The sequence below is a fragment of the Vombatus ursinus genome, unplaced genomic scaffold, assembly GCF_900497805.2.
Source record: "Vombatus ursinus unplaced genomic scaffold, bare-nosed wombat genome assembly UNPS02014820.1, whole genome shotgun sequence".
NCBI lineage: Eukaryota > Metazoa > Chordata > Mammalia > Diprotodontia > Vombatidae > Vombatus > Vombatus ursinus.
Window position 1 is genome coordinate 12,153,312 of NW_020954598.1, and position 26,066 is coordinate 12,179,377.

Here is a 26,066-nt window from a genome sequence, read left to right on the forward strand (position 1 = left end):
ATTTTGCTTTCTTTCTTTCGTCAGTTAACAACCAAATCCATCTTTTAATACTCTTATCCAGAATAGCTTAAAAACCTGAACATCTTCTTGTTGTCTTCTTTGCCACAAGAAAGAATTGCTATAAGTATTTTTATACATTTAAATCCTTTTCCTTTTTTTAAAAATCTCTTTGGGATATGGGCATCTAGGTGGTGCAGTGGATAGAGTGCCAGGTCTGGAGTCAGGAAGACTCATCTTCCTGAGTTCAAATCTGGTCTCAGATACTTACAAGCTGCGTGACCTTGGATAAGTCACTTAACCCTGTTTGCCTTGGTTTCCTCATCTGTAAAATGAGCTGGAAAAGAAAATTCAAACCATTCTAGTATCTTTGCCAAGAAAACCCCAAGTGGGATCATGAAGATTCAGACATAACTAAAAAATGACTGACCAACTGAACTTTGGGATACAGACCTCTGGGCACACTTTCAAATTGCTCTTCTTTTGGATCATTTTGCAACTCCACCAACAGTAAATTAGAGTCTCAATTTTCTCACATCCCCTCCAGTGTTTGTCATTTTCCTTTTCTCTCATATTAGCTGATCTGATTGGTGTGAGGTGGTACCTCAGACTTGTGTTAGTTTGAATTTCTCTAATCAATAGTGATTTAGAGCACTTTTTCATATGACTATAGATAGCTTTGATTTCTTCTTCTGAAAACTGCCTCTTCATATCTTTTGGTCATTTATCAGTTGGGGAATGACTCATATGCTTGACTCAGTTGTCTGTATTTTTGAGAAACAAGGCCTTTATCAGAGAAACTGCCTATAAAAATTTCCCCCCAATTTTCTGCTTTCCTTTTAATGTTGGATGCACTGGTTTTGTTGATGTAAACCCTTATAATATAATGTAATAAAATTATTCATTTTACATCCCATAATGCTTTTCTATCTCTTGTTTGGTCATAAATTCTTCCTTTATTTGTAAACTATTCTATGCTCTCTTAATTTTCCTATGGTATCACCCTTAAATGTTTGGTATAATTCACTTGTGAATTCATCTGGTCCTGGCAATTTTTTCTTAGGGAGCCCTTTGATAGCCTGTTCAATTTCTTTTTATAAGATGGGGTTATTTAAGTATTCTATTTCCTCTTCTTTTAATCTGGAAAATTTATTTTTTAAAATATTCATCCATTTCACTTGTATGGTCAGATTTGTTGGCATATAATTGGGCAAAATAGCTCTTAATATTTGCTTTAATTGCTTCTTCATAAATGCTTAATTCACCCTTTTCATTTTTGCTACTGGTAATTTGATTTTCTTCCTTTTTAATCAAATTAACCAATGGTTTATATATTTTATTGTTCCCCCCCCCATAAAATTGTCTCATAGTTTTGTTTATTAGTTCAATGGTTTTATTTCAATTTCATTCATCTCTCTTTGATTTTTTAACATTTCCAGTTTGGCATTTAATTGGAGATTTTTAATTAGTTATTTTTCCAGTTTTTTTAATTACAAGTCCAATTTATTGATCTGCTCTTTCTTTATTTTATTGAAGTAAGCATTTAGAGATATTGATTTTCCTTTAAGTATTGCTTTGCAGAATCCCAAAAATTTATGTTGTCTCATTATTGTCATTTTCTTTAATGAAATTATTGGTTGTTTTTATGATTTGTTCTTTGATCCACTCATTCTTTAGGATTAGATTATTTAGTTTCTAATAAATTTTAATCAATTTTTCTATGTCCCTTTATTGAATATAATTCTTACTGCATTATGATCTGAAAAGGATGCATTTAATATTTCTACTTTTCCACACTTAGTTGTGAGGTTTTTAATGTCCTAAATACTTGATCAATTTTTGTGTAGGTGCCATGTCCCACTGAGAAAAAGGTTTATTCCTTTCTGTTCCCATTCAATTTTCTCCAGAGGTCTATCATATCTAATTTTTCTAAAATTCTGTCCCTCTCTTTAACTTCTTTCTTGTTTATCTTTTGGTTGGATTTATCTAGTTCTGAGAAGGGAAAGTTCAGGTTCCCTATTTGTATAGTTTTGCTAACTGTTTCCTTCTGTAACTCATTTAACTTTTCCTTTAAGAATTTGGATGCTATTCCATTTGGTGCATATATGTTTAGTATTGATATTACTTCATTATCTATGGTACTTTTTAGATGTAGTTTCCTTGCTTATCTCTTTTAATTGATATTTTGCATTTGCTTTGTCTGAGATCATGGTTGCTACCCTTGCTTTTTTTTTCCACTTCAGCTTTAGTATAATAGTTTCTCTTCCAGCCCCTTACCTTTACTCTGTGTGTCTCTCTGCTTCAAGTGTGTTTCTTGTAAACAACATATTGTAGGATTCTAGTTTTTAATCCACTTTGCTATCTGTTTCTGTTTTCTGGGTGAATTCATCCAATTCATATTCATAGTTATGATTATTAACTTTGTATTTCCCTCCATTATATTTTCCCCGTTTATCCTTCTCTCTCTCTTACTTTGTCCCTCCCTAAAAGTGTTTTGCTTCTGACCGCTGCCCTCCCTAATATTCCCTTTCTTCTATCAGCATCCCTCTTTTTTCTTACTTGCTTCCCCTCCAACTTCTCTGTAGGATAAGATAAATTTCTCTACCCATCTAAATGGGTATGTTATTCCATCTTTCAACCAATTCTGATGAAAGTAAGGTTCAAGCACTGCCTGTCACCCCACCTCCATCTTTCCTTTCTGTGTAAAAGCTCTTCCACACCTCTTTTTTGTGAGGTAATTTACCCCATTCTACTTCTCTCTTCCCCTTTCTTCAAGTGCATCCTTCTTTTCTACCCCTTAATTTTTTCAGATATGAATCAACTGACACTCATGCTTTCTATGTATGCTACTTTTAATTATTCTAATAATGATTAAGTTCTTAGAAGTTACAAATATCATCTTCCAATGCAGGAATGTAAACAGCTTAACCTTGTTGAATACTTTATGATTTTACTTTTCTGATTGCCTTTTTATGCTACTTTTGAGTCTTGTATTTAAAAATCAGATTTTCTGTTCAGCTCTGTTCTTTTCATCGGGAAGGCTTGAAAGCCCTTTATTTTATTAAATATCCATTTTTTCCACTGAAGGATTATACTCAGTTTTGCTGAGTAAGTGATTCTTGGTTGTAATCCTAGTTTCTTTGCTTTCCAGAGTATCGTATTCTAAGCCCTTCAATCCTATAATGTAGAAGCTGCTAAATCGTGTTACCCTGACTGTGGCTCCATGATATTTGAATTGTCTCTTTCTGATTGCTTATAGTATTTTCTCCTTGACATGGGAGCTCTGGAATTTCACTATAATATTCCTGTGAGTTTTAATTTTTGATCTCTTTCAGGTGGTGATCAGTGGATTCTTTTAATTTCTATTTCATCCACTGATTCTAGTATATCAGGGCAGTTTTCTTTGATAATTTCTTGTAATATGATGTCCATGCTCTTTTTTGATCATGGCTTTCAAGTAGTCCAGTAATTCTTAAATTATCTGTCCTTGATCTATTTTCCAGGAAATTTGTTTTTCCAGTGTTTTTCCAATGAGATATTTCACATTTTCTTCTCTTTTTTCCCCATTCTTTTGGTTTTGTTTTATTGTTTTTTGATGTCTCATGGAGTCATTAACTTCCACTTGCCCTATTCTAATTTTTAAGCAGTTATTTTCTTCAGTGAGCTTTTCTACCTTCTTTTCCATTTGGCCAGTTCTACTTTTTAAGGGGTTGTTTTCTTCAATGAATTTTTGTACATCTTTTTCCATTTTTGTGCTTTTTTTAAAAACCAATCTGTTTACTCTTTTTTTCATAATTCTTTTGTATCACTCTCATTTCTTTCCCCAATTTTTTGTCTACCTCTCTTATTTGATTATTAAAATCCTTTTTGAGCTCTTCCAGTAAATCCTTTTTTGGGGGTTGGACACCAATTTACATTATTTTTTCAGGCTTTGTATGTGACTGATTTGACATTATTATCCTCTTCTAAATTTGTGTTTTGATGCTCCCTGCCACCATAGTAACTTTCTACAATCAGGTACTTTTTTTGTTGTTATTGCTTGCTCATTTTTCCAGCCTATTTCTCTACCTCCAACTTGATATTAAAATTGGGTCTGCTCCCAGGGTGGAAGGGTCACTGTGCCAAGCCTTTGTAGTACTATTTTCAAAGCTTGTTTTGGGGTTCTATAAGTTTTCAGTTCTTCCAAGGGGATATGATCTAAGGAGAGGTGCAGTCACTACCCTCCTGCTCTATGCTGCAGTCTGTGAGAAACCTCAAGCACTCTTTTTCACCCTGGAACTGTGACCAGGGTCTCTACTTCCCTGTGGCTATGAGCTCCTCATCCACCTTGAAGTTACTACCTGGGCCTGTGCTGTGATTCCTGCATGGACAATGCAACAGAGTCCTGTCTTGAGTACCAAAAAGGGTCCCCTATAATCTCCTGAGTAGTTGTTCAGCCCCCTACTGTCTGTGAGCCAAGAGCTCTAGAAGTCAGTGCCACCTATTGAGTTGTCCCCAAGTCCTGCTCCTGGCTAGCTGAAGCTGGTCTTACTGCTGGCTTGTGAGGGTTATGTTCTGCTGCTGGCTTGCCAGTGCAAAGTCTGCACTGGCTCCACTAGCTGAGGCCTGCTGCTGGCTTGCTGGGGCACAGCCTGTTCTGGACTACACTCTTACCCCAGTAATACAAACCTTTCCTGTTGACCTTCTTGGTTGTCTTGGGCTGGAAAATTGTTTTATTCTATTTTTTTGTTGCTTCTCCAAAATTTGTTTTGTGGTATTATTGTAAAGTTGTTTGAGAGGAATTTGGGAGAACTCAAGCAAGTCCCTTCCTTCACTCTGCCATCTTGGCTTCACCTCCTATGCATATCTTTTAAATATAGAAGTTAGTCAGGATAATTCTTAGAGGAGACTGAGATGAATGCATAGGGAACTACAAATTGGTGAATGCATCCACACTGACCTTTTGACAATTTCTATTTTCCCTCTTTATCTGAATTATTTCTCTTTGAGTCTTCAGAACATAATATTCTGGAGTGATTTCTCCTATATAATTTTAAGCCAAAGGATTTTAACTCTTCTTTCTATGAATTCTTTGAAATCTGATCTCCCCAAATCTCAGACACATGCCAAATTTCTGACTTGACTTTTCTTTCATGATAAATTCTAAGATTGAATAGTCACTTCACTGCAGCGTTCTTGATACTTTGTATTTGGCAACCATTTCATCTCTCTGAGAATCTCATTCAGAATGGAATTTCGTTTGGTTGGTTCCTCCAACTTTTGAATTAAGGCAATAACCATTAAGGTAAGATAGGAATTTAATTATATTTTTGGAGGAGAATTCCAGCAAGTATCTAGATAATTAAGATTCCCTGCCATCATGACTATATCACCTTTCTTGGCTAGGCTTTTGATATATTTCCCAACCTCCCTATCACTTCCTTTTTTTTCTTTTCAGGTAGCCTGTAGTATACTGTGATGAAAAAATAATTTGGTTTCGTTTCAGTTGATATCTATTCAGATTCTTTCCATCATGCATTCCCTCTGCCCTCTACTTCCTGCTTTTCCTTACTTGAATATGTCTTCTTAACATAAAACGCTCTTCACTGTCACCTCCCTTTTACCTTTCTTGCTTCTTTTTTTTTTCCAGTGGGTCACCAAATACTTTTATTCTGCACATAGAAGCCACTCAGGATTTGGCCTGTGGGCTTGTTGGAGCTGCATCACAAGTATATGGTTCCACACATTAACACCAGGGTTGGGGGTGAGAACAGGTCATTCTATCTCATTCACAAGATGATAAGGGTTTTCTGACAGAGTGCCAGATGATCAGGTAGTTTCTGGTAAGACAATTCTAACAAAGTAGTGAGAATATCGCAGAAAGGTGGAGGAAAGGGAAATTAAGCAGTCGAGGCCCCTGCCCCCAAACAAAACTGGTCTAGTACTTGGTGCTGCCCATTTTCATTAGGACAGGAGCAGATGTCTACAGAGCTCTTATGAGCTCTGAGGCTTGCTGGTCACAGAGCTTACTTGGCCTGAGAATTTCTGAAGTTCCTTCCAGCAAATTTAGCCTTGCTGCCCAGCTCTTCCTCAATTCTGAGAAGCTGGTTATACTTGATCAGATGCTCAGATCGGCAGGGGGCACCAGTCTTGATCTGCCCAGTGCAGAGACCCACCACCAGGTCTGCAGTGAAGGTATGTTCAGTATCCCCAGACTGATGGGAAACCATTACTCCCCATCCATTGGACTGGGCCAGCTTGCACACTTGGAGGGATTCAGTCATGGAGACAATCTGGTTCACTTTGAGTAGGAGGCAGTTGCAGGCTTTCTTGCTCACAGCCTGTTCGGTGTGCTTGGGATTGGTCACTGTGAGATCATCCCCTACCACCTGGATGCCTGCAGTAGCAGTGAAATTCTTCCAAGCTTCTCAGTCATCCTGGTCAAAGGGATCTTCAGTGGACACCACTGGATAGTACTTGATAAATCTCTTGTAGATGTCCCCAAGCTCAAAAGGGGAGATGTATCTGCTGGAATCATCAGGAGACTTGAAGTCCAAGTCATATTTCTCAGATCAGAAGAATTCTGAGGCAGCAACATTCATGCCAATTATGACCTTATCAGTATAGCCAGCCTTACCAATAGCATTCTTTAGCAGCTCCAGAGCTTCCTTATTCTCCAAGATGTTAGAAACAAAGCCACTGTCATTCCCTGTGTTGGTGGTGTCCTGTTCATATTTCTATTTAATCACGCTGTTCAGGTTGTGGTAGACCTCAGGGCCCATATTCATGGCCTCCTTAAAGTTTGCTGCTCCAACAAGGAAGATCATGAACTCTTGCATTGCTAACTTGTTACCAGCATGGGAGCCACCGTTGGTCATGTTGAAGGATGGAATGGACAGGATGACATCATCATTGCCTGCAGGGTCAGCAGTATGGGGGAACAGGGAGACACCTTTCTTAGAAGCTCCAGCCTTACAAACAGCCAGAGACACTCCCAATATGGCATTTGCACCAAGTTTAGATTTATTCTCAGTGCCATCTGTCTTTATCGTCAATTTGTTAATCTTCTCCTGCCCAATAATATTCACTTTCTTGTTAACTAGAGTTGTGGCAATAGTTTTGTTGATGTGCTCAACTACTTTTGAGACACCTTTCCTCATGTAGTGGGTTCTATCATTGTCTCAGAGCTCTGGGGCTTCATGGATACTGGTAGAAGCACCACTGGGCACAGCAGCTTGGAAGAGATTGTTTTCAGTGTAGAGGTCAACTTTAACAGTGGGGGTTCAAGGAGAGTCAAAGATGTCTCTTGTCAGAATCTTGCAAATAGACATGTTGAGTTTCTGGATGAGGCTTCCTCACTGGGCTCAGAGAACAGAGGCAGGGGGGTCTCCTGCTTCTTTTTAATGCTATGCTCATCAGAGTCATATTCTAGTCATGATTCTTAGCCCACCAAGTTTTAGTGATATCTTTGAGGTCAAATTTGCTTCTTCTAGTTTATCAAGTTTATCGCTTATAATATGTGCATTTGTACATAGATTGATTTTTGAGACTGAGTTTTACTATTAGCTAATTTCTTACACTTTTTTGTCTTGTGCACTTCAGGATATCTCAGCTGCTATTCCTTTTCCTACATTATAACTACATTTGATGATCTCTAGCTTATTGGCTTCATGTAGGGTACTTTATTTTTCAATTTAAAGCTCTTTTTGCAACTCTTGCTTGTGTTAAGCCATGAAATCAAAAATCCTAATTTTACTGTTAATCTATGATAAATAAAGACAAATTAAGAGAGCACCTAGCTGCCATTGATTAAATCAAGTTAGCTGTCCCTGAAAAACTTAAGTCCTTGGATCCTAAAAGAACTGGCAGATGTGATTACTAAGAAACTGTCACTAATATTTGAAGGATTATGGAAAATGGGAGTGTGGTACTATAGGATTGGAGGACTAATGTTCTGATTTTCAAAAAAAGGAAAGAGAAATAAGCCTGCAAATTACAGTCCAGTGAACTTGATTTCTATAGTTAGAAAAATTCTAGAATAAATTTAACATATAGTTGGTGAAAGTATTATAAATGGTAATTACTTTTTTTGGAGGCAATTGGAGTTAAGTGACTTGCCCAGGGCCACACAGTAAGTGTCTGAGGCCAGATTTAAACTCAGGTCCTCCTTAATTCAGGGCCAGTGCTCTATCCATTGTACCACCTAGTTGCCCCAGTAAATGCTAATTACAAAGAGCCAGCATGACTTCATCAAAAATAGGTCATATCAGACTAACCTTATTTTCCTTAAATTTGTTTTTAATGTACACCATTCTATTTATTTCATCACCTATATCCCTTCACCCTTTGAAAACAAAACAAAGCAAAACAAAATCCTCATAATATGAAGTCAAGCAAAACATAATTTTGTTATTGACCATGTCCATAAAACGTGGCAGTCTACACCTAATACATGTAGCATGTAGCATGTTGCATCATGGGTCCTCTGGAATTGTTGTTGGTAATAGTATTAATCAGAGTTCTTAAGACTTTCAAAGTAATTTGTTTTTACAGTGTTATTATTACATAAATTGTTCTCCTGATTCTCCTCACTTCACTCTGCATCAGCTTAGAAATTTTTCCCAGATTTTTAATATTTCCTTCATTATTCCTTACTGGATATTACTATTATATTGTATCCTACTCCCCAATTTATGGCCACCCACTTAGTTTCCAGTTATTGACCTCCATACAAAAGAGCTGCTTTAAATATTTTTTATGTATAGGTCCTTTCCCACTCTTTGATTTCTTGGGATTTAGACCTAAAAGTGGTATTGCTGGGTCAAAGGGTTTATCTAGTTTAGTAACCTTTGGGCTACAGTTGCAAATTGCTTTCCAGAATGGCTGGACCAATTCACAACTCCACTAGCAGGGTATTAGTATATGTGTTTTCCCATAGTCTCTTCAGCAGTTGTCATTTTCCTTTTTAATCAACCTTGCCTGATTGGGTATGAGGTAAAACTTCAGATATACTTTAATTTGTATTTTTCTATTTATTAGTTATTTAGATAATTTTTCATGTAACTACAGATAGCTTATGTTTCTTCCCTTGAACATTACCTTTTCATAGTCTTTGATCATTTATCAACTGGGGAATGGATTTTATTTTTATAAATTTGAATTAATTCTCTACATATTCCAGCTACTTGCTCTCCTAATTTTAGTTGTATTGGTTTTGTTTATACAAAAACCATTTGTTTTTATGTAATCAATATAGTCTCTTTTGTCTTCTGTGATCTTTTTTGTCCTTTTGCCATGTACTCTTTCTCTTCTTATGAGAAGCAATTTCTTCATTGCTGTTCTAATTTTTTATGTCATTCTTTAGATCTAAGTAAGATATTCATTTGGAACTTATCTTGTTATAGGGTTTAAGATGTTGTTCTATACCTAGTTTCTGCCAGATATTCTTTCTATTTTTCTCAGCAGTCCTTATGGAATAATGAGTTCTTACCCTAACACCTGAATATTTGGATTTCTCAGATACTAGGCTACTGTTCTCTTTTCCTTCTACAATTGTATAACTAATGTATTTATTGAGATAAGTGGTGGCACAATGGATGGAATGCTGAGCCTAGAGTCAGAAAAACCTGAGTTCAAATATGACCTCAGACATTTATTAGATGTGGGGTCCTGGGTAAGTCATTTAACTTCTCTCTGCCTCAGTTTCCTTAATTATAATGAAGAAAATAACAGCGCTTGCCTTGCAGGGTGGTTATGAGGATCAAATTAGATAATATTTGTAAAAAATGCTTAGCACAGTGCCTGCCACATAGTAGGTACTATATAAATGCTTATTCCCCAAAATATCAATAAAAACTATTTCTTATTTTAAAAAGGTTTTTTCTAGTTACATGTAAAAACAATTTATTTTTATTTTTCATTTTTGGTAAATTTTTATTCATTTTAAACTTAAATACAAAACAAGAAAAGGAAAAATAAGAATGTTGCCATTTACACGGCAGAACATAGAAGATGATTCACTATGAAACAATAAATTTCTATTTCAAGAAAACCTATATAATAAATACAAAAAATAATTTTAGCATTCATTTTTTTTAAATTGAGTTCCAAATTCTTACCCTCCCTCCAATCCTTACTCTTCCCTGAGAAGGCAAGCAATTTGATATAGGTTATACATGTGTAGTTATGCAAAACATTTCCATATTTGTCATGTTGTGAAAGAAAATATAGACCAAGAAAATCCCCAAGAAAATAAAGTTAAAAAAATTATGCTTTAATCTGCATTCAGACTCCATCATGAACAACCTATTTCTTAACCAGTACAAATCATTTTGATGATTACTGTTTTATAGTATAGTTTGTGAGCCTCATTTCCTTTTTTGGGCTGGATTACTAAATTAATAGGTGAAAAGAATGATGTGGATCTAGTTTATCCTCTGTAAGATATGTGCCCGCATGTAATACTATGTTTAGGTTGACTCTGTAGGTGGCCCAAGAGTAGAATGGATATGTAGTTCTGTCTTGCCTCTACAGAGAAGCGAGTATCATGCCTCCATGCTAGTTGGGGAGAGGGACAGGCAGGTTCTTGGGGTAGCTGAGGCTGTGCAATCTTCTATTCTCTAAGTGGCATATTAAGTTAGAAGTATAACTACTTGCCATTCCCTAATATCTCTGGTCTAGGAGTATGGTTCAGTAGTGGGGAACCTATGTCCTCGATGCCACACGTGGCCCTCTAGATCCTCAAGTGTGGCCCTTTGACTGAATCCAAACTTTAGAGAACAGATTCCCTTAATAAAAGGATTCGGTCTGTAAAACTTGGACTCAGTCAAAAGGCCGCATCTGAGGACCTAGAAGGCCACATGTGGCCTTGAGGCTTCAAATTCCCCATCCTTGGTAGGGTTAGATCAGAAACCACTTCCTTGATTGTTAATATCTCTTAACTTACATTCGCTAGCTTAACCCCTTCCTATCAAACACTGATTACACAAAAGGCAATCACAAATAGCCAATACCACGTAAACCAATTTACCCAAGCAAAATAGCAAAAAATTGTTGGAGTTATATAGATTATAATATACCAAAGAACAGATGAATGTGCTCAAGGTGAAGTCAATATGGTAGAGTAGCAGTAAGGATAGCCGAATTCCTCCATCATACTTTCTCCACAAAAGCATAGAAGAAAAAAATACCAGACCAAATTCTGATAGGGAAATCTAAGAAAAAAACACAGTGAGTCATAGTTTTAGCCCAAGTCAGCTTAGGGAGACAGACAGGATTGGCCCTGAATGTACCAGATATAGAGTATTCTAGCACCCAGAACTGAGGCTGGGCATCAAGGCAGAACATATTAGGGTAGGAAGTGATTCCAGGGGATCACTGAAGTAGTGCAGGATGCAGGAAGGAGTGCCGTCTGGAATCTGTGTCACCCACTACCCAGTTCTGGGTTACAGATCCAGGGTTGACTGAGGAAGGGACATACACCTAGAGGGTAGCATTTGCAGGGCTGTACTGAGGAAGGAACACATTTAGAATCAAACGGTATAGCTATGTGGCTCCGATCCCGGGATCAGAGCAGAGACTCAGTTTCAGCCTTAACCCTAGGCTAAAGCCTGCTGTTGAATAAGCAGGGCAGGAATCCCAGACTTAGTATCTTATAGCCTGTGTTTTCCCTGGAGAGACTTTTAGAAGGGAATGGGCAGAAGGGAAAATAATAATACACATGTTTCTGAGTGTCAGAAATATATAACATAAACTTCCTAAAGGAATCTTCAGCACGTAGTTTACCCTATATTAGTTTACGTGAGTTTATGTATTCACTTATAGATTCTTTAGATCTTTTATGACTGTCAAGCATGACAATTATAGGACTCATTTTTGTGTTTAACTTTTTGGAATTAGTTCCATTGTTTTATGATCATACTTTCTATGTTCTGGCTTCCCAGACAATTAGAAACTCAAAGTAGTATCTCCCCATGATTCTTTTAGAAAACTATAGTTTTCTACAGTAAGAACTCAATAAAGTTTATTGACTGGCTAACCACCAGGCCCAAAACTGAAGTTTGAGTAGTGAGAACTGTGCAGAAAATAATTTCAAGGTCTATACAGAAAAAATAAACTTGAGCAATAATCCTGTGAAGCTGCTTAGTATAGATAATCAATCTACACGAAATTAAGACATTCCTGCTCAACCATAGAGGGTTTTTTATTATTAACCCAAATTATCTTTATAATTTAAACCAAAATTCTGTTTTTATTTCGGCATAGTAGGTACTGACTGAAAATCTAAAAGATAAACATTACTATGGCAGATGTAAGTATGAAGAGGAAGATTTTTAAGAGGAACCCTCAAAGAAAAATCCATTTACATGCAACAGAAATGGGCCAGACAACTGCTTTCTGAAAAGGGATTAAATTGCTATTAGAGAAACAAGCACAGATCAGTAAAGGGGACTGATGAAACAATTTCATAAAGGAAATGGAAAAGAAACTTGAAATGTTTTGCAAGATTAAACCTGAAAATCCTTCATTTGAGCAAATAAGATTTTTTTTACACCAAAATTATTCACATTAGCAGTTTGTTATAAGCAATTCATAGAGTGAAGTTGATTTTTAAATGTATTAAATGTATGTAGTCTAGCTTGTCCCTAGCAAAACTGATTATGTTTGTTTTTGAAGACAGTGGTGTGGCAATAGGCCCTGTTACAGTTAATTTAGTTATTAAGGAGGCAACATCTTAGGCCTGCTACATTTTTTTTTAAATTTGATGCCCTTTTAATGAGTATTAGTGCTTTAGAGCCTTGATATAATGTTACACATTTTTTCAGTTATCCCTATAGAAAATGTGACAACAAGACCTGATGCATGCACAAGTTCTTCTTGTGACCCTGTTGAAAGACTGGATAAGGTATAGTATGTGAACAACAGATGTGTAATTCTGGTGCTAGAGACTGTCATAACATTAAGAGTAAGCTTTTTTGAGTCACTGTACCTTCATAGGACATTTGGAGATATGTTAAGTTTGCATGGTCCTACCCTGGTAACCATACTGAAATCAACTCCTCATTTTGTAAATTATTATCCAGCAGAGTTTTAGAAGAAAAATAAAAGATACCCTTGAATGAGCAGTTATTAGTTCCAAAAATATATGTAAATCACTGAAATAACTTACAATACTCAAAATGAGAGCTTCTCTGGTAAAATCTATGCACGCCCTCAACCTCCCAAAACCTGTTTCTATCCATAGTACAGTGCAGGTTGGTCCTTTGTGGTAGGTTTTTTTTTAAAAATTATTTGACTCTTTATGTATTTCTTCATGATTTCCTATATGGTGCTCCAGACAAGGTGAAGACAGTCATTTAGGGTTCTCCACTTTTTCATACCATCTCTCAAGATGAGGGCAAAACCTTTAGGTGCTCCCCTTCTCTCTGGCTCTCTTACGTCTCCCCTTGCCACTGTAGTTTAGTAATGCCATTTCTTACTTTATGATATGTCTTGAGGCAAGAATATTATTTATTCTTCTCAATAATTCAAAAGGAGGAGGGATAGGGTTGTGAAAAGATGTGAAAAGAAACATCATTTTTTCATATTATTTTAAAAAATCACAGCCTCAAATTTTAGGGTGCTAAGTAAATTAATATCAATTATATCTAGCTAATTTTACCTTGTATGTGAAATATTTGTCATACAACTGAATGAGTGGGTAATTTCTTCTTATGACTCCTTCACTCTTTATTCTACAAAATGGCTATCTGTTCACTCATTCATTTGATCCTTTTTTCTATGCGTAAAGTCTTTAGTTTACATATACCAGTTTGAATGAAATGTTCATATTTTTTCTGTTCTATTGCTGTTGTTTATCTTTTTTTTTGGCAATTGGGGTTAAGTGACTTGCCCAGGGTCACACAGTCAGTAAGTGTCAAGTGTTTGCTCTGAGGCCAGATTTGAACTCAGGTCCTCCTGACTTCAGGGCCTGTGCTCTATCCACTGCGCCACCTAGCTGCCTCTATTGTTTATCTTTTTCACTGTTTATAATCCAGCAAGAGCCTGAGAAAGTCTAAACCAGCAACAAGAGAGAGTAGAATAGGGGGAAAAACTCTTTTTATTTTCTTGAAAATTTTGTTTTAGCTGTTATATAATAGCCGACACTGATACAAAAATACATATTGTGTTGTGAGCTCAGTAATGGGATTTCCACAACAGGAAAACTATTTATGTCCCTCTGTTTTAATAATTAAAATACAAACTTCAGTGTAGAAGTGTTTTCTGTCCTATTTCAACTCTTCATGTTCTGTTGGGTTTTTGCTGGTTCTCTCTCATTTTTTCATAGTCACTTGAGCTTTGTTACTTACTGTAATCTAATTAGTAGTTCACTACTTTTTTATGTTACCTAAATATTTATGTATATATGTGTGTGGATATATATGTGACATGTATATGTTATATACATACATTATTATATATGTGATACATATATACAAACATCAAAGCCTTAAATTTTAGGGTACTACATAATATAAATGTTTTAAAAATTTGAAATATATCTCCAGTATGAAATCTTTATCACTTAAGTGGTTAAGTAAAGTGACTTAAAATCTATAATTCTTAATATTCTGAGTTAAGGAAGAGATGTTTATAATGTTTCTAATTAAGAACATACTTAACTGTTGTTTTGATAGTCGTGAACCTTGTTATCCGAATTTTATAGGTTTCAATCAGACCTTGAGTTACTAAGTATCACTTTTAGACAGTTTTTTTGTTCTATATAACTTTGTAAAGCATTTAATAAAAAAACAAAATGATAGTCTAAAAATACACTTTGTGCAAATCTGCTAAATGCCATGCATTTATTTTGATGATTTTTAGGGATTTAAGAAAGATTGTATTTTATGTTCATATTTTCTAGTAATACAGTACTTATACAGGGCTTTTATCTGAGTTTCTTTTTCATTTTATTATGCCTAAGTACTTTTCATTTTATTATATAATAAATCACAAACAGTGTATCAACATAGGCTGATCTTACATTTTCATTCCTATGGGTATCTTTTGCTCATTTGAGTGTATGGAATTCGACTTAGGTGAGAAAAGTATTATCGACATTTTAACAAATATTTGAGTACCCATTATAAGCATGATATAATAAGAAGTGTTTTGCAGAGCAAATCTGAGAACAGATGAGGCAGTATTATCAAAATAGCAGTGCAATTGGAAGGCTGTCATAGAAATCAAATGTTAGCTAGCTGTAATATTAACTACCAAGGTATACATCTAATATCAAAATTTAAAGGGAAAAAGGGAAATATATGAAGTGGTTATAGCTTTGTTGAGTATGAATGATTGTTATCAATCCATTAAAAACCAGAAAATTATTTTCTTAGAAGAATAAATGTGCTTATTTTCCTGTGTTTAGTTTTCCTTTTCTCACCAATTTTCTTGTACTTTAAAGTGGGAAAAGGAACCCTATAGAGGCAGTGATATCAGTGAAAATGATTTTTCTTTTAAAAATGGTTTTCTATGTTTCTGAGAGGCAGGGTGACAGAGCTTTAAAATAAATTCTACTGTCTCTGCACCCTGAACCACTGGTAGCTTGAGGGTAGGACAGGGTTATTAGAATATAGTAATATTGTAGCAGCTTGCAGTTAGCAGTTAATTGACAGTTCCTATGTGGAATGAAAGGTGAGTAAGAGAATAGAATTTCTAGTATTTGATTATTAGCATTCCCTATTCAAAATGCTTTCTTTTTTGATTGGCAGAGCTGGCCACTATGTTGTTTCTTTTTTTTTTTTTTTTAGCAATGGTATTTAAAGTTTTGAGTTCCAATTTTTGTTCCTCCCTCCCTTTCCTCCCCCCTCCCTGAGAGGGCATGCAATCAGATATGCATTATACATGTGCAATTATGTAAAACATTTCCATATTAGTCTTTTTGCACAAGAAGACTCAAATAAAAGAAAAAAATAAAGTGAAAAATAGCATGCTTCAGTCTGTATTCAATCAATATCAGTTCTTTCTCTGGAGGCAGATCATATGCTTCATCATTAGTCTTTTGGGATTGTCTTGGATCACTGTATTGCTGAGAATAGCTGTCATTCACAGTTCTTCATCAAACAATACTGTTTACTGTGAACGATGTTGCCATGGTTCTATTCACTTCACTGTCAATCTGTTCATGTAAGTCTTTTTGAGTTTTTCTGAAATCATCCTGCTTGTCATTTCTTATAGCACAATAATATTACATTACAATCATATACCACAGCTTGTTTAGCCATTCCCCAATTGATGGGCATCCCTTTGATTTCCAATTCTTAGCCATAATGAAAATACCTGCTAAAATATTGTTGTACGGATAGGTCCTTTTCCCTTAAAAAAAATCTCTTTGGGATATAGACTTAGCAGTGGTATTGCTGGATCAAAGGGTACGCACAGTTTGGTTGCCCTTTGGGTATAGTTCCAAATTGCTTTCCGGAATGATTGGATAAGTTCACAACTCCACCAACAGTATATTAGTGTCCCAGTTTCCCATGTCCTCTCCAACGTCCAACATTTTCCTTTTCTGTCATATTAGCACTCTGATAGGTGTGAAGTGATACTTCAGAGTTGTTTTAATTTGCATTTCTCTGATCAATAGTGATTTAGAGCATTTATTCATATGACTATAGATAACTTTGATTTTTTTTTAATCTGAAAACTACCTGTTCATATCATTTGGCCATTTATCAATTGGGGAATACTTGTATTTTTATAAATTTGACTCAATTCTTTATATATTTGAGAAAAGAGGCCTTTATCAGAGATAATTGTTGCAAAAAAATTTTCCCTAGTTTTCTGTTTTCCTTATATTTTTGGTTGCATTGATTTTGTTTGTAAAAAGAACTTTTAAATTTATATAATCTAAATTTTCTCTTTTACATTTTGTAATGTTTTCTATATCTTCTTTGGTCCTTAATTCTTCCTTTATCCATAAATCTTACAGTTAAACAATTCCACACACTCTTAATTTGTTTATGATTATCAGTCTTTATGTATATGTCATATAATCATTTTTACTTTGTCTTGGTATACAATGTGAGATGTTGGTCTATACCTAGTTTCTGCCATACTCTTTTCCATTTTTCCCAGCAGTTTTTTTGTCAAATAATAAGTTTTTGTTCCAAAAGCTTGGATCTTTAGGTTTATCATATGCTAGATAACTATGGTCATTTACTATACTGTAATTTGTACCTAGTCTGTTCCACTGATCCAGCACTCTATTTCTTAGCCAGTACCAAATTGTTTTGATAATTACTGCTTCAGTTTGAGCTATGTTGTGGTTCAACCACCTTTTACCTTTTTTTTTTCATTGATTCCCTTGATATATCCTTGAGCTTTTGTTCTTTCAGGTGAATTTCTTTATTTTTTTTCTAGCTCAGTAAAATATTTTTGATAGTTTGATGAGTATGTCATAGAACAAACAGATTAATTTAGTTATAATTGTCAGTTTTTGTTATATTGGCTCAACCTACCTATTAACAACTAATATTTTTTTCCAGTTGTTTAGATCTGACTTTATGTGATAAGTGTTTTATAGTTGTATTCATATAGTTCCTGGGTTTGTCTTGACAGTCAGATTCCCAAGTATTTTATATTATCTACAGTTATTTTAAATGTAATTTCTCTTTTCTATCTCTTGTTGATGGACTTTGTTGATAATATATGGAAATATTTATGATTTATATGGGTTTATTTTGTATCCTGCATCTTTGCTCAAGTTGTTAATAATTTCAAGTAGTTTTTTTAGTAGATTCTCTAGGATTATCTAAGTATAACATCATTTCATCTGCAGATAGTGATAGTTTTATTTCCTCATTGCCTATTCTAATTCCTATAATTCCTTTTTCTTCTCTTATTGCTAAAGCTAACATTTCTAGTACAATTTTAATAAAAGGTGATAATGGGCATCCTTGCTTCAACCCTAATTGTCTTGGGAAGGCTTCTAGCTTATCCCTGTGCTGACTAATGGTTTTAAGTAAATATTACTTATCATTTTAAGGTAAGCTTCATTTATTCATATGGTTTCTAGTGTTTTAAATAGGCATGGGTGCTATATTTTGTCACAGGCTTTTTCTGCATCATTGATATAATCATATGGTTTCTGTAGGTTTTGTTATTGATATGATCAATTATGCTTATAGTTTTTCTATTTTAAGCCAGCCCTGCATTCCTGGTATAAATCCCACCTGGTTACAGTGTATGATCCTTGTGATATATTGCTGTAATGTCTTTGCTAGTATTTTGTTTAACATTTTTGCTTCAATGTTCTTTAGGGAAATTTGTCTATAATTTTCTTTCTTTATTTTGACTCTTCCTGGTTTGACACATCATATTTGTGTCATAAAAGGAATTTGGTAGGACTCCTTCTTTGCCTATTTTTCCAAATAGTCTATACTGTTAGGATTAACTGTTCTTTAAATGTTTGGTAGAATTCACTTGTGAATCCATCTCATCCTGGGGATTTTTTTCATAGGAAGTTCATTGATGGCTTCTTCAATTTCTTTTTCCAAGATTGGATTATTTAAATATTTTATATTTCTTCTGTTAATCTGGGAAATTTATATTTTTGTAAATATTCATCTATTTCATCTAGATTGCCAAATTTCTTGGCATATAATTGGGCAAGATAGCTCCTAACAGTTGTTTTCATTTCTTCTTCATTGGTGGTGAATTAACTCTTTTCATTTTTTGATACTAGTGATTTGCTTTTCTTCTTTCCTTTTTAAAATCAAATTAGCCAATGGTTTATCCTATTATTCCATTCAGTTTTTTGCAGAGAGTTACCACCTCTAATGTTTCCAGAATTTTATTCACCTCCTTAACTTCTTTCTTGTTTAATTTTTGGTTAGATTTATCTAGTTCTGAGAGAGAAAAGTTGAGGTCTCCCACTAGTATAGTTTTATTATCTATTTCCTCCTAGAACTCGTTCAGCTTGTTTTTTAGGATTAGATTATTTAATTCCATGATCTGAAAAGGAAGCGTTTACTATTTCTGCTTTTTTGCATTTGGTTGTGAGGTTTTTATGTCCTAATATATGGTCAGTTTTTGTGTAGGTGCCATGTACTGCTGAGAAAAAAAAATATATATATATATATATGTATACCTTTCTATTTCCTTTCAATTTTCTCCAGAGATCTATCACATCTAACAAAACAACCCGCAGATTTTACCTTTAGGGAGTACACATTCTAATTGAGAAGACAACATTCAGGACTTGAATAAATAGAATAGATGCAGTATAAATGGAGAGTAATATCAGAAGAGAGATAGTAGAAATAGAAAGGGGGTGAAAGGGGAGCCAGAAAAAGCCCCCTCTAGGTGGTATTTGAATTGAGCTAGGAAAGTGAGGAAGGAGAGCATTCCAGACTTGGGGAACAGCCAGTGCAAAGGTGGAGAATGAGGAGTTAGACTGTCATACATGAGGCACAGCAGGAGGTTAGTGGTGGTGGAGCACAGAGAACTTGGAGGAGAGGGTCCTGGAGAGATGGGCTGATCACTTCTGTAGTGTTCTCAACAGACCGTCATCAGTCAATGTTGAAGCCATTGACCGTACACCTCAGGTTGAAGTCAGTTCCTCTCTAGCCAGACTTCCAACTGAAGAGGTTTTGAATGTTGTTAGGCTCTTCTTGTGTGACAAAGTGCCTGATACTGATCCTATTGCAGCTTCGATTTGAAAGGCAGGGAGTTCACTGCTCATACAAAAGCTTATATGGCAAAGGGAAGTTATATCCCAGGAGTTCATGGATGTCTCCATTGTCCATCTCTATAAAGGAAATGGAAATAAACTGTCCTGTGACAATCTCAGGTAGATCTCTCTCAGTCATTGCCAGCAAGATTCTTTCCAGTCCTCCTTAATAGGCTGATGCTTCGCCTGGAAGATGGTTATCTATCTGAGAGCTGTGTGGCTCCAGAATGGAGTTTGCTGCTCCTCACCTCCAGGAGAAATGAGTGGAACGGAGGTCCATACGCAACATCCATCAAGCTAACAAAGGCCTTTGATGCCGTCAGTCATGAGGGCTTGTGGAAAATTATAGCAAAATTTGGTTGCCTGGACAAGTTCGTCAGCGTCGTCTATCAGTTTCATGTCAACATACTTGCCCAGATTCTAGATGACAGACAATGCTCTTACACTTTCCCAGTCACCAGTGTAGTGAAGCAGGATCATATGCTTGATCCCATGCTTTTCAGCAAGATATTTTCTGTGATATTGTTGGATGCCTTCAACAAGGATCAAGGTCAGCATCAAGGCCAACTACTACACTGATGATAAATTATTTAACTTGAAAAGGCTACAAGCTAAGACTAAAGTGAAGAGAGAGAGTTGGCATGTTACTTTTGGTTTGCAAATGATTGTGCACTTTGTGCAACATCTGAAACTGAGATGCATGAAAGCATGTATTGATTCTCTGCCACTTATGCTAATTTTGGCCTAAAAATTAACACCAAGAAAACCGGTTCTCTACTAGCCATCACCACACCAGCCATACGTGGAACCATCAGTTATAGCAAATGGAAAATTTTGAATCCTGGGGATAAGTTCATTTACCTTTGCAGTATACTTTCCAAGGATGTACACATAAATGATGAGATTAACACATACATTGCCAGAACTACCTCATGTTTGGGAGGCTGTGAAGGAAAGTGTGGGAGAGAAGAGGTATTAGACTGCCTACCAAACTAAAAGTCTACAGATCTGTTATGCTGACCTCACTGATGTATGCCTGCGAAACCTGGACAGTCTACCAATGCCGTGCCAGGAGACCAAATCGCTGCTATTTGAATTATCTTAAGAAGTTTCTGAAGATCACCTGGCAAGATAAGGTACCAGACACTGAGGTCTTTTCTTAAGCCGAATTGCTAAGGTTTCACACTCTACTGCAGAGAACACAACTCTGATGGACTGGCCATGTTGTTCAAATGCCAAAAGTATGTTTGCCTGAAAGACTGTTTTATGGAGAACTTACACAAGGTAAGTGCTCACATGGAGGTCTGAAGAAGTGATACAAGAACACTCTCAAGTTCTCTCTGAAGAACTTTGAAATTGATTGTGAGATATAGGAGACACTAACACAGCATGGTGTGCTTATATCAAAGAAGGTGCTGTACTCTATGAGCAAAGCAGAATTGCAGTAGCTCAAAGGAAACATGAGATGTGCAAATTTAGGGACATCTCCATTCCAGATGTTCATATGGACTATTTGTGAGCCTTCGAAGCTCATATTGCTCTGATCAGCCACAGTCAGACATATACTGTACCTCAACCCCAGCATAGTGATGCTGTTTTGGTCCTTTTTGAGAATAAAGGACAACAGTCAACCTCCCAACATAGCACACTGTCCATCTGGCATGTAGTTGGTGCATGATACCCGTTGGGTGATTAATTGATTGATGTGAATCCGCCGATGCCATCAGGGAAGAAATCACCCAGTAAAGGTTAGAGGAAGAAGAAGAATGGCATGGGTGCACTTTTGCCACAGGATACTGAAGAAACATTTTCTGGCATAATGATGATAATGATGAAGATATCTACTGTGTTCCTGAGGACTGGTTTTCCAGGATGTGACTGAGAATTTCCTAAGAATATCAATCATGATGACTACTGTCCATTTGTGGCAATTTGGCACAATGATATTGCCAGAAATCATCTGGAAAGCATTATTAGGAATTATGAGACACTGGCCAAAATCTGAATGCCACCTTGGGATCACAGGTAATAATTTCATCGCTTCTTCAAAAAAGAAGGGCAGATTTAGAAAATTAACAGTTTTAGATGGTGTCTGAGAATGGGTATAGATTTCTAGATCGTGGATTAAAATATGGGATTGAGGGATTCCTGGCCATAGATAGCACATAACAAGGAATGATAAAAATGTATTTGACTGTAGTCTTGCAAATCAAATCAAAGCAAAAGTTATTTTTCTTGATCTGAAAAAAGGTGGGAGAAAGCAAGCTGCATATGCCTGTCCATCAAGTTAGATACTACACAGAGTAGTCAGAAATTAGAAAGAAAAGTAACAGAATGGAACACCAGAATTCACAAAACAAAGTCTAAAATAAGATCAAGCAATGAAACTCATAATCTCAAATGTTTGTATACAAATTTACAAAGTATAGCTAATAAACAAGGTAAATTAGAGATCTTAAAGCAGGAGTCACACTTGAAGTTATAGGTATTATTGAGATCCCTATAAGATATTCCAGTTAGAGTGAAGGTATAGATTATGAATTTGAGGTTAATGAATCCAGAACTTAAGGTAACTAGGAGAACATCATCATGTATATTGAATACCCCAGTATGGGTGCAGTTTTGAGATTTTTAGAGAGATTCTGAGACATGTATTGAACTTCAGAAAGGAGATATAATTAATTGGAAGTTAGAAGTTCACAGGAGGATCAGTTACTACAAACAGAATGAACCTCAAGGATGAGAGCTTTTTTTAAAAAATAGATTTTTGTTGACATATTTTGTGTTTATATTGTCTAGTTTTCTTTCTTTTATTCCTCCCTCTACCAGAGAGCCATCCCTTATAATAAACAAAAAAATGCACAAGGGGAAGAAAAAAATTTAGTGAAACTGCTAAACATGTTACAAATATCTGACATTTTATGCAGTTGTCTATGCTTTGGGATCTCAGTTTCTGCAAAGGAATAAAAAGAGGTGTGTTAAGAATGAGAGCTTGAGTGAGAGAATGAGAGTGACAGTGACTGCAGGAAGATTAGGAAGTGACTGTTGGGGACAAGGAGTATGTGCGTTTCTCATCCTAGTATTTAGAGTTTTGAGGGAATTGAAATAAAGACCTATCAGTACTGAAGAGGATGAACATGGCTTTTCTTGTAGAGAAAGCCATTTCCTTGAGAATAGGAAGAAGTAAAAACTGTAAAAAGGGGAGCCCAAGGATGAAAGGAAGCTTGGAAAGGATCATTGAGGGCAATCATAAGGATATAATGGGAAGAAAGAAAGAGGAGGAAAAGGCCTGAGGACTGATTTCACTTAGCTGAATGAGGATAAGAGTAAAGGGATCAATAGTATAGGAAGGGTCTTTTCACTCTGGGAGATGGTGAGTCTGAACCTTCTGTATTTGGGGTAGGAATTATGGATTTTCTAGTCATAAACCTGGGATGTACTAGTTGGTTGGGTCTTCACTTGCAGGATCCTCTGATAATAGGGAGGCATAACTGGTGTTCATTCTCCAAACATCTGGAAACTAGGGATGGTGATGGCAGGGAGATCAGAAAATAAGATGTATATACCCATAAATATAACAATATTTTTTATATATGTATATATATATGAATTCATGAGGAGTAAAAAATGCTGTAAGATTAGAAAAGATAGAAGTCACTTCAATTTGGGAAGATTAAGGAAGGTATTGCTAAAAAAGGGATATGTAAAATAAGTCTTGAGTAATTAGGAGACCAACAAGAAGCATAGGGAAGGGTGGTGGTAAAGGGGACAAGAAGTCCAGATTTAGGAATATAGGTGAGCAGAAACAGAGGTGATGAGCATGTGTTACATGAGGGAGATAGCAAGTAATCCAGCTCTTCTAGAGTATAATATTGAGAAGGGTAGTAGATGGAAACAGGTTGTAGAAAACTTTGAATGCCAAGTTGAGGATTTCAAATTTATTTTTTAGCTTGCGAAGAGTCGGAAAGTTTTATACCAGTGGATACTGTCATGTTAATATTTTTGCACCATCGGGACTAACCTGGCAGTGTTGTATGGTTTTATACACCTGTGCCATTGTTGGATTCTGTCCTCGGCCCTCTCCTGTTCTTTTTCTCTCTTCCCTCTCTTGATAGTCTCATTAGCTTCCATAGATTCAACTATGATCTCAATGCAGATTCCTCCCACATCTACGTATCAAATCTCTATCTCTTTCCTAAGCTGTGGTCTTGCATCACTAATTGCCTGCTAGCCATCTCTACTTTGATGTCCCATGGTCACTCCAAACTGAAACAGCTTATTATCTTTCCCACAAAATCCACCAATCCTGCTCACTTTCCTATTTTTTTTTTCAGGAGCACCACCATTGTTGTTGCCAAAGTCCAAGGCTTTGATACTTCAATCTCATGCACTCTTCATAGAAAATCAGTTGCTAAGTTTTCTCTGTTTTGTTTCTTCAAAGTCTCCTACATCTTTCCTTTTCTTTTCATTCATACTACAGCCACCTTATTCAGGTCTTTGTCACTTCTTCTCTGGACTATTGATATAGGGTCCCAATTGCTTTCCCTTCATCTAGTCTCTCCCTTCTCCAATCTACTATTCAGACAAAAAAGCCTCAGTGGCTTCTTCATTGTTTCTAAGCTAATGTATAAACTCCTCTGTTTGTTATTTAAGGACTTTTGCTGCCTATCTTTCTGGCATGATTGAAGATATCTCCCTTTCATGCATTTATACTACTACTATTTTTTTTTCTTTCAGCCAAAGACAAGGATTCTTAGAACATAGATGGGAGTGGGTGAAATTTAAAGAATCCACCACATTGGCCAGACTCTTAAGGAATGTAAGCATTTGTATGCAAGCTGGTGAGATCTCAAGAATCTGAGTGCCTTAATGGAGGCCAGATGGACCCTAGATACAGAAAGACTGTGGGAGGGATTTAGGAGAGGCCAAGTAGTCTGAGGTGAATACCAGCGACCTGGACCAAGGCCAGGGGAGAATGGAGCCTAGATAGGATTAAGGGTGGGAAGTGGCCAATGGAGGGCTGGGCTACATTAAGGGTAACAGAGATTTGGGAGATTGGGCATAGGCAATAATGAAAGGCCAATTGAAATGAAAGGCCCTCAGGAGACTGCCAGAGATTTGGCTTTGTGGGAAAGTCCAGGGTTTTTCCTTTTTGGGATCCAGATCCCAAAGACCTAGTCTTTTCCTTTTAGGGGTTCAGATCCCAACCCCATCATTCCCCCCTCAAACAAATGGGACCCAAATTCTTATGGGGTAAGGGGTAAAAGTCTTGGCTTCTGAAACTGCTGACAGTTTCAGGGGTAGCAAGGGGTGTAGAGCTATCCCTGCCTTGTGGGGATCACAAAGAGGAGGTTGACTGGAACTGAGCATAGGCTGCATCCAGGGGACAATGGGGAAACATTGGCTGGTACCTGCTGTTTGCTGCCAACTGTAGGTGAATGGCCTGTAGTCTGACAGAAAAGACTAAAGGGCCTAGATATAGGAAGAAGTAAAAGTGTAAGAGCCCCATTAAAATCATTTACATTTGACCTGCAGGATTATCTGATCTTACTACTTTTTCAAAAGTTTACGTAACACTTTTGCAGGTAGAAGTTTTCCACCCCTGGGTTCAATTGTTATACAAATGAATTTGCCTAGAGACTGATTTTCACTTCAATTTTCACTGAAATTTTCCTCCCCAAACCAAACTGAAGATGTTTCTGACTTAATTTCAGTTATTTGGGGATATTGAATGACTATACATTCAGGTCAAAACAGCAAGATCTCACACACTGGCATTGTACTTATATATTTTGCTGTCTATTTGCTCTGACTATAGAAATTTGCCAACCATGCAGTATCAAATCCATTTCATAGCCAGATTCAGGAATAACCAGGTGAGTAGCATTCCTTTTCAAAAGAATATAATGGGGAAATTGAGCCAGGAGGATCCCATCTTAGACTGAGGCTAAAATTATCCTCTCAGCTTTTCCCATGCTAATTTCCCACCAGTATCACATTCTCTCTGAGTAGCTTATGGCATTTCTCTAAGATGGCAGATCATTGATTATTGATGAATTATTATCATCCATCATACAACTCAAAATAAAATAATTTATGGTCCCATGACCTTTTACCTCAAACAGCAAGTTTCATTAATCACAGCTTAGGAAAAACTTTTCCTGGACTTGCAAATTCTCGGTAAGCCATAACCCAAACAAGCTTTTTGGCAAGTTTATATGTTAAAATATTAACCGACAATAGCCAAATTGTTTTAGCTGTAAACAAATTATGAACAGTTGCATGACATAACTGATACAAAAAGTTTACCAGTTTGAAACTTGAAACAAATCCATTACCAATCAGGTGACTTCAGTTTTGTTAAATGCATTTCCAAATT

General features: G+C 36.1%; 1 protein-coding gene and 1 pseudogene across 3 annotated transcripts in view; one reads left to right on the forward strand and one right to left on the reverse strand.

The window, feature by feature from the left end:
• ZPBP (zona pellucida binding protein) overlaps positions 1 to 26,066 on the forward strand; it is a 122,617-nt gene that overhangs the window by 47,565 nt on the left and 48,986 nt on the right. For all 3 annotated transcript variants that reach the window (XM_027837095.1, XM_027837097.1, XM_027837096.1), the window contains one exon: positions 12,801 to 12,880. In XM_027837095.1, coding sequence (XP_027692896.1) covers positions 12,801 to 12,880 — 80 coding nt within the window. The remainder of the gene's footprint in view (positions 1 to 12,800; positions 12,881 to 26,066) is intronic.
• Positions 6,003 to 7,322, reverse strand: LOC114024163 (annotated as a pseudogene).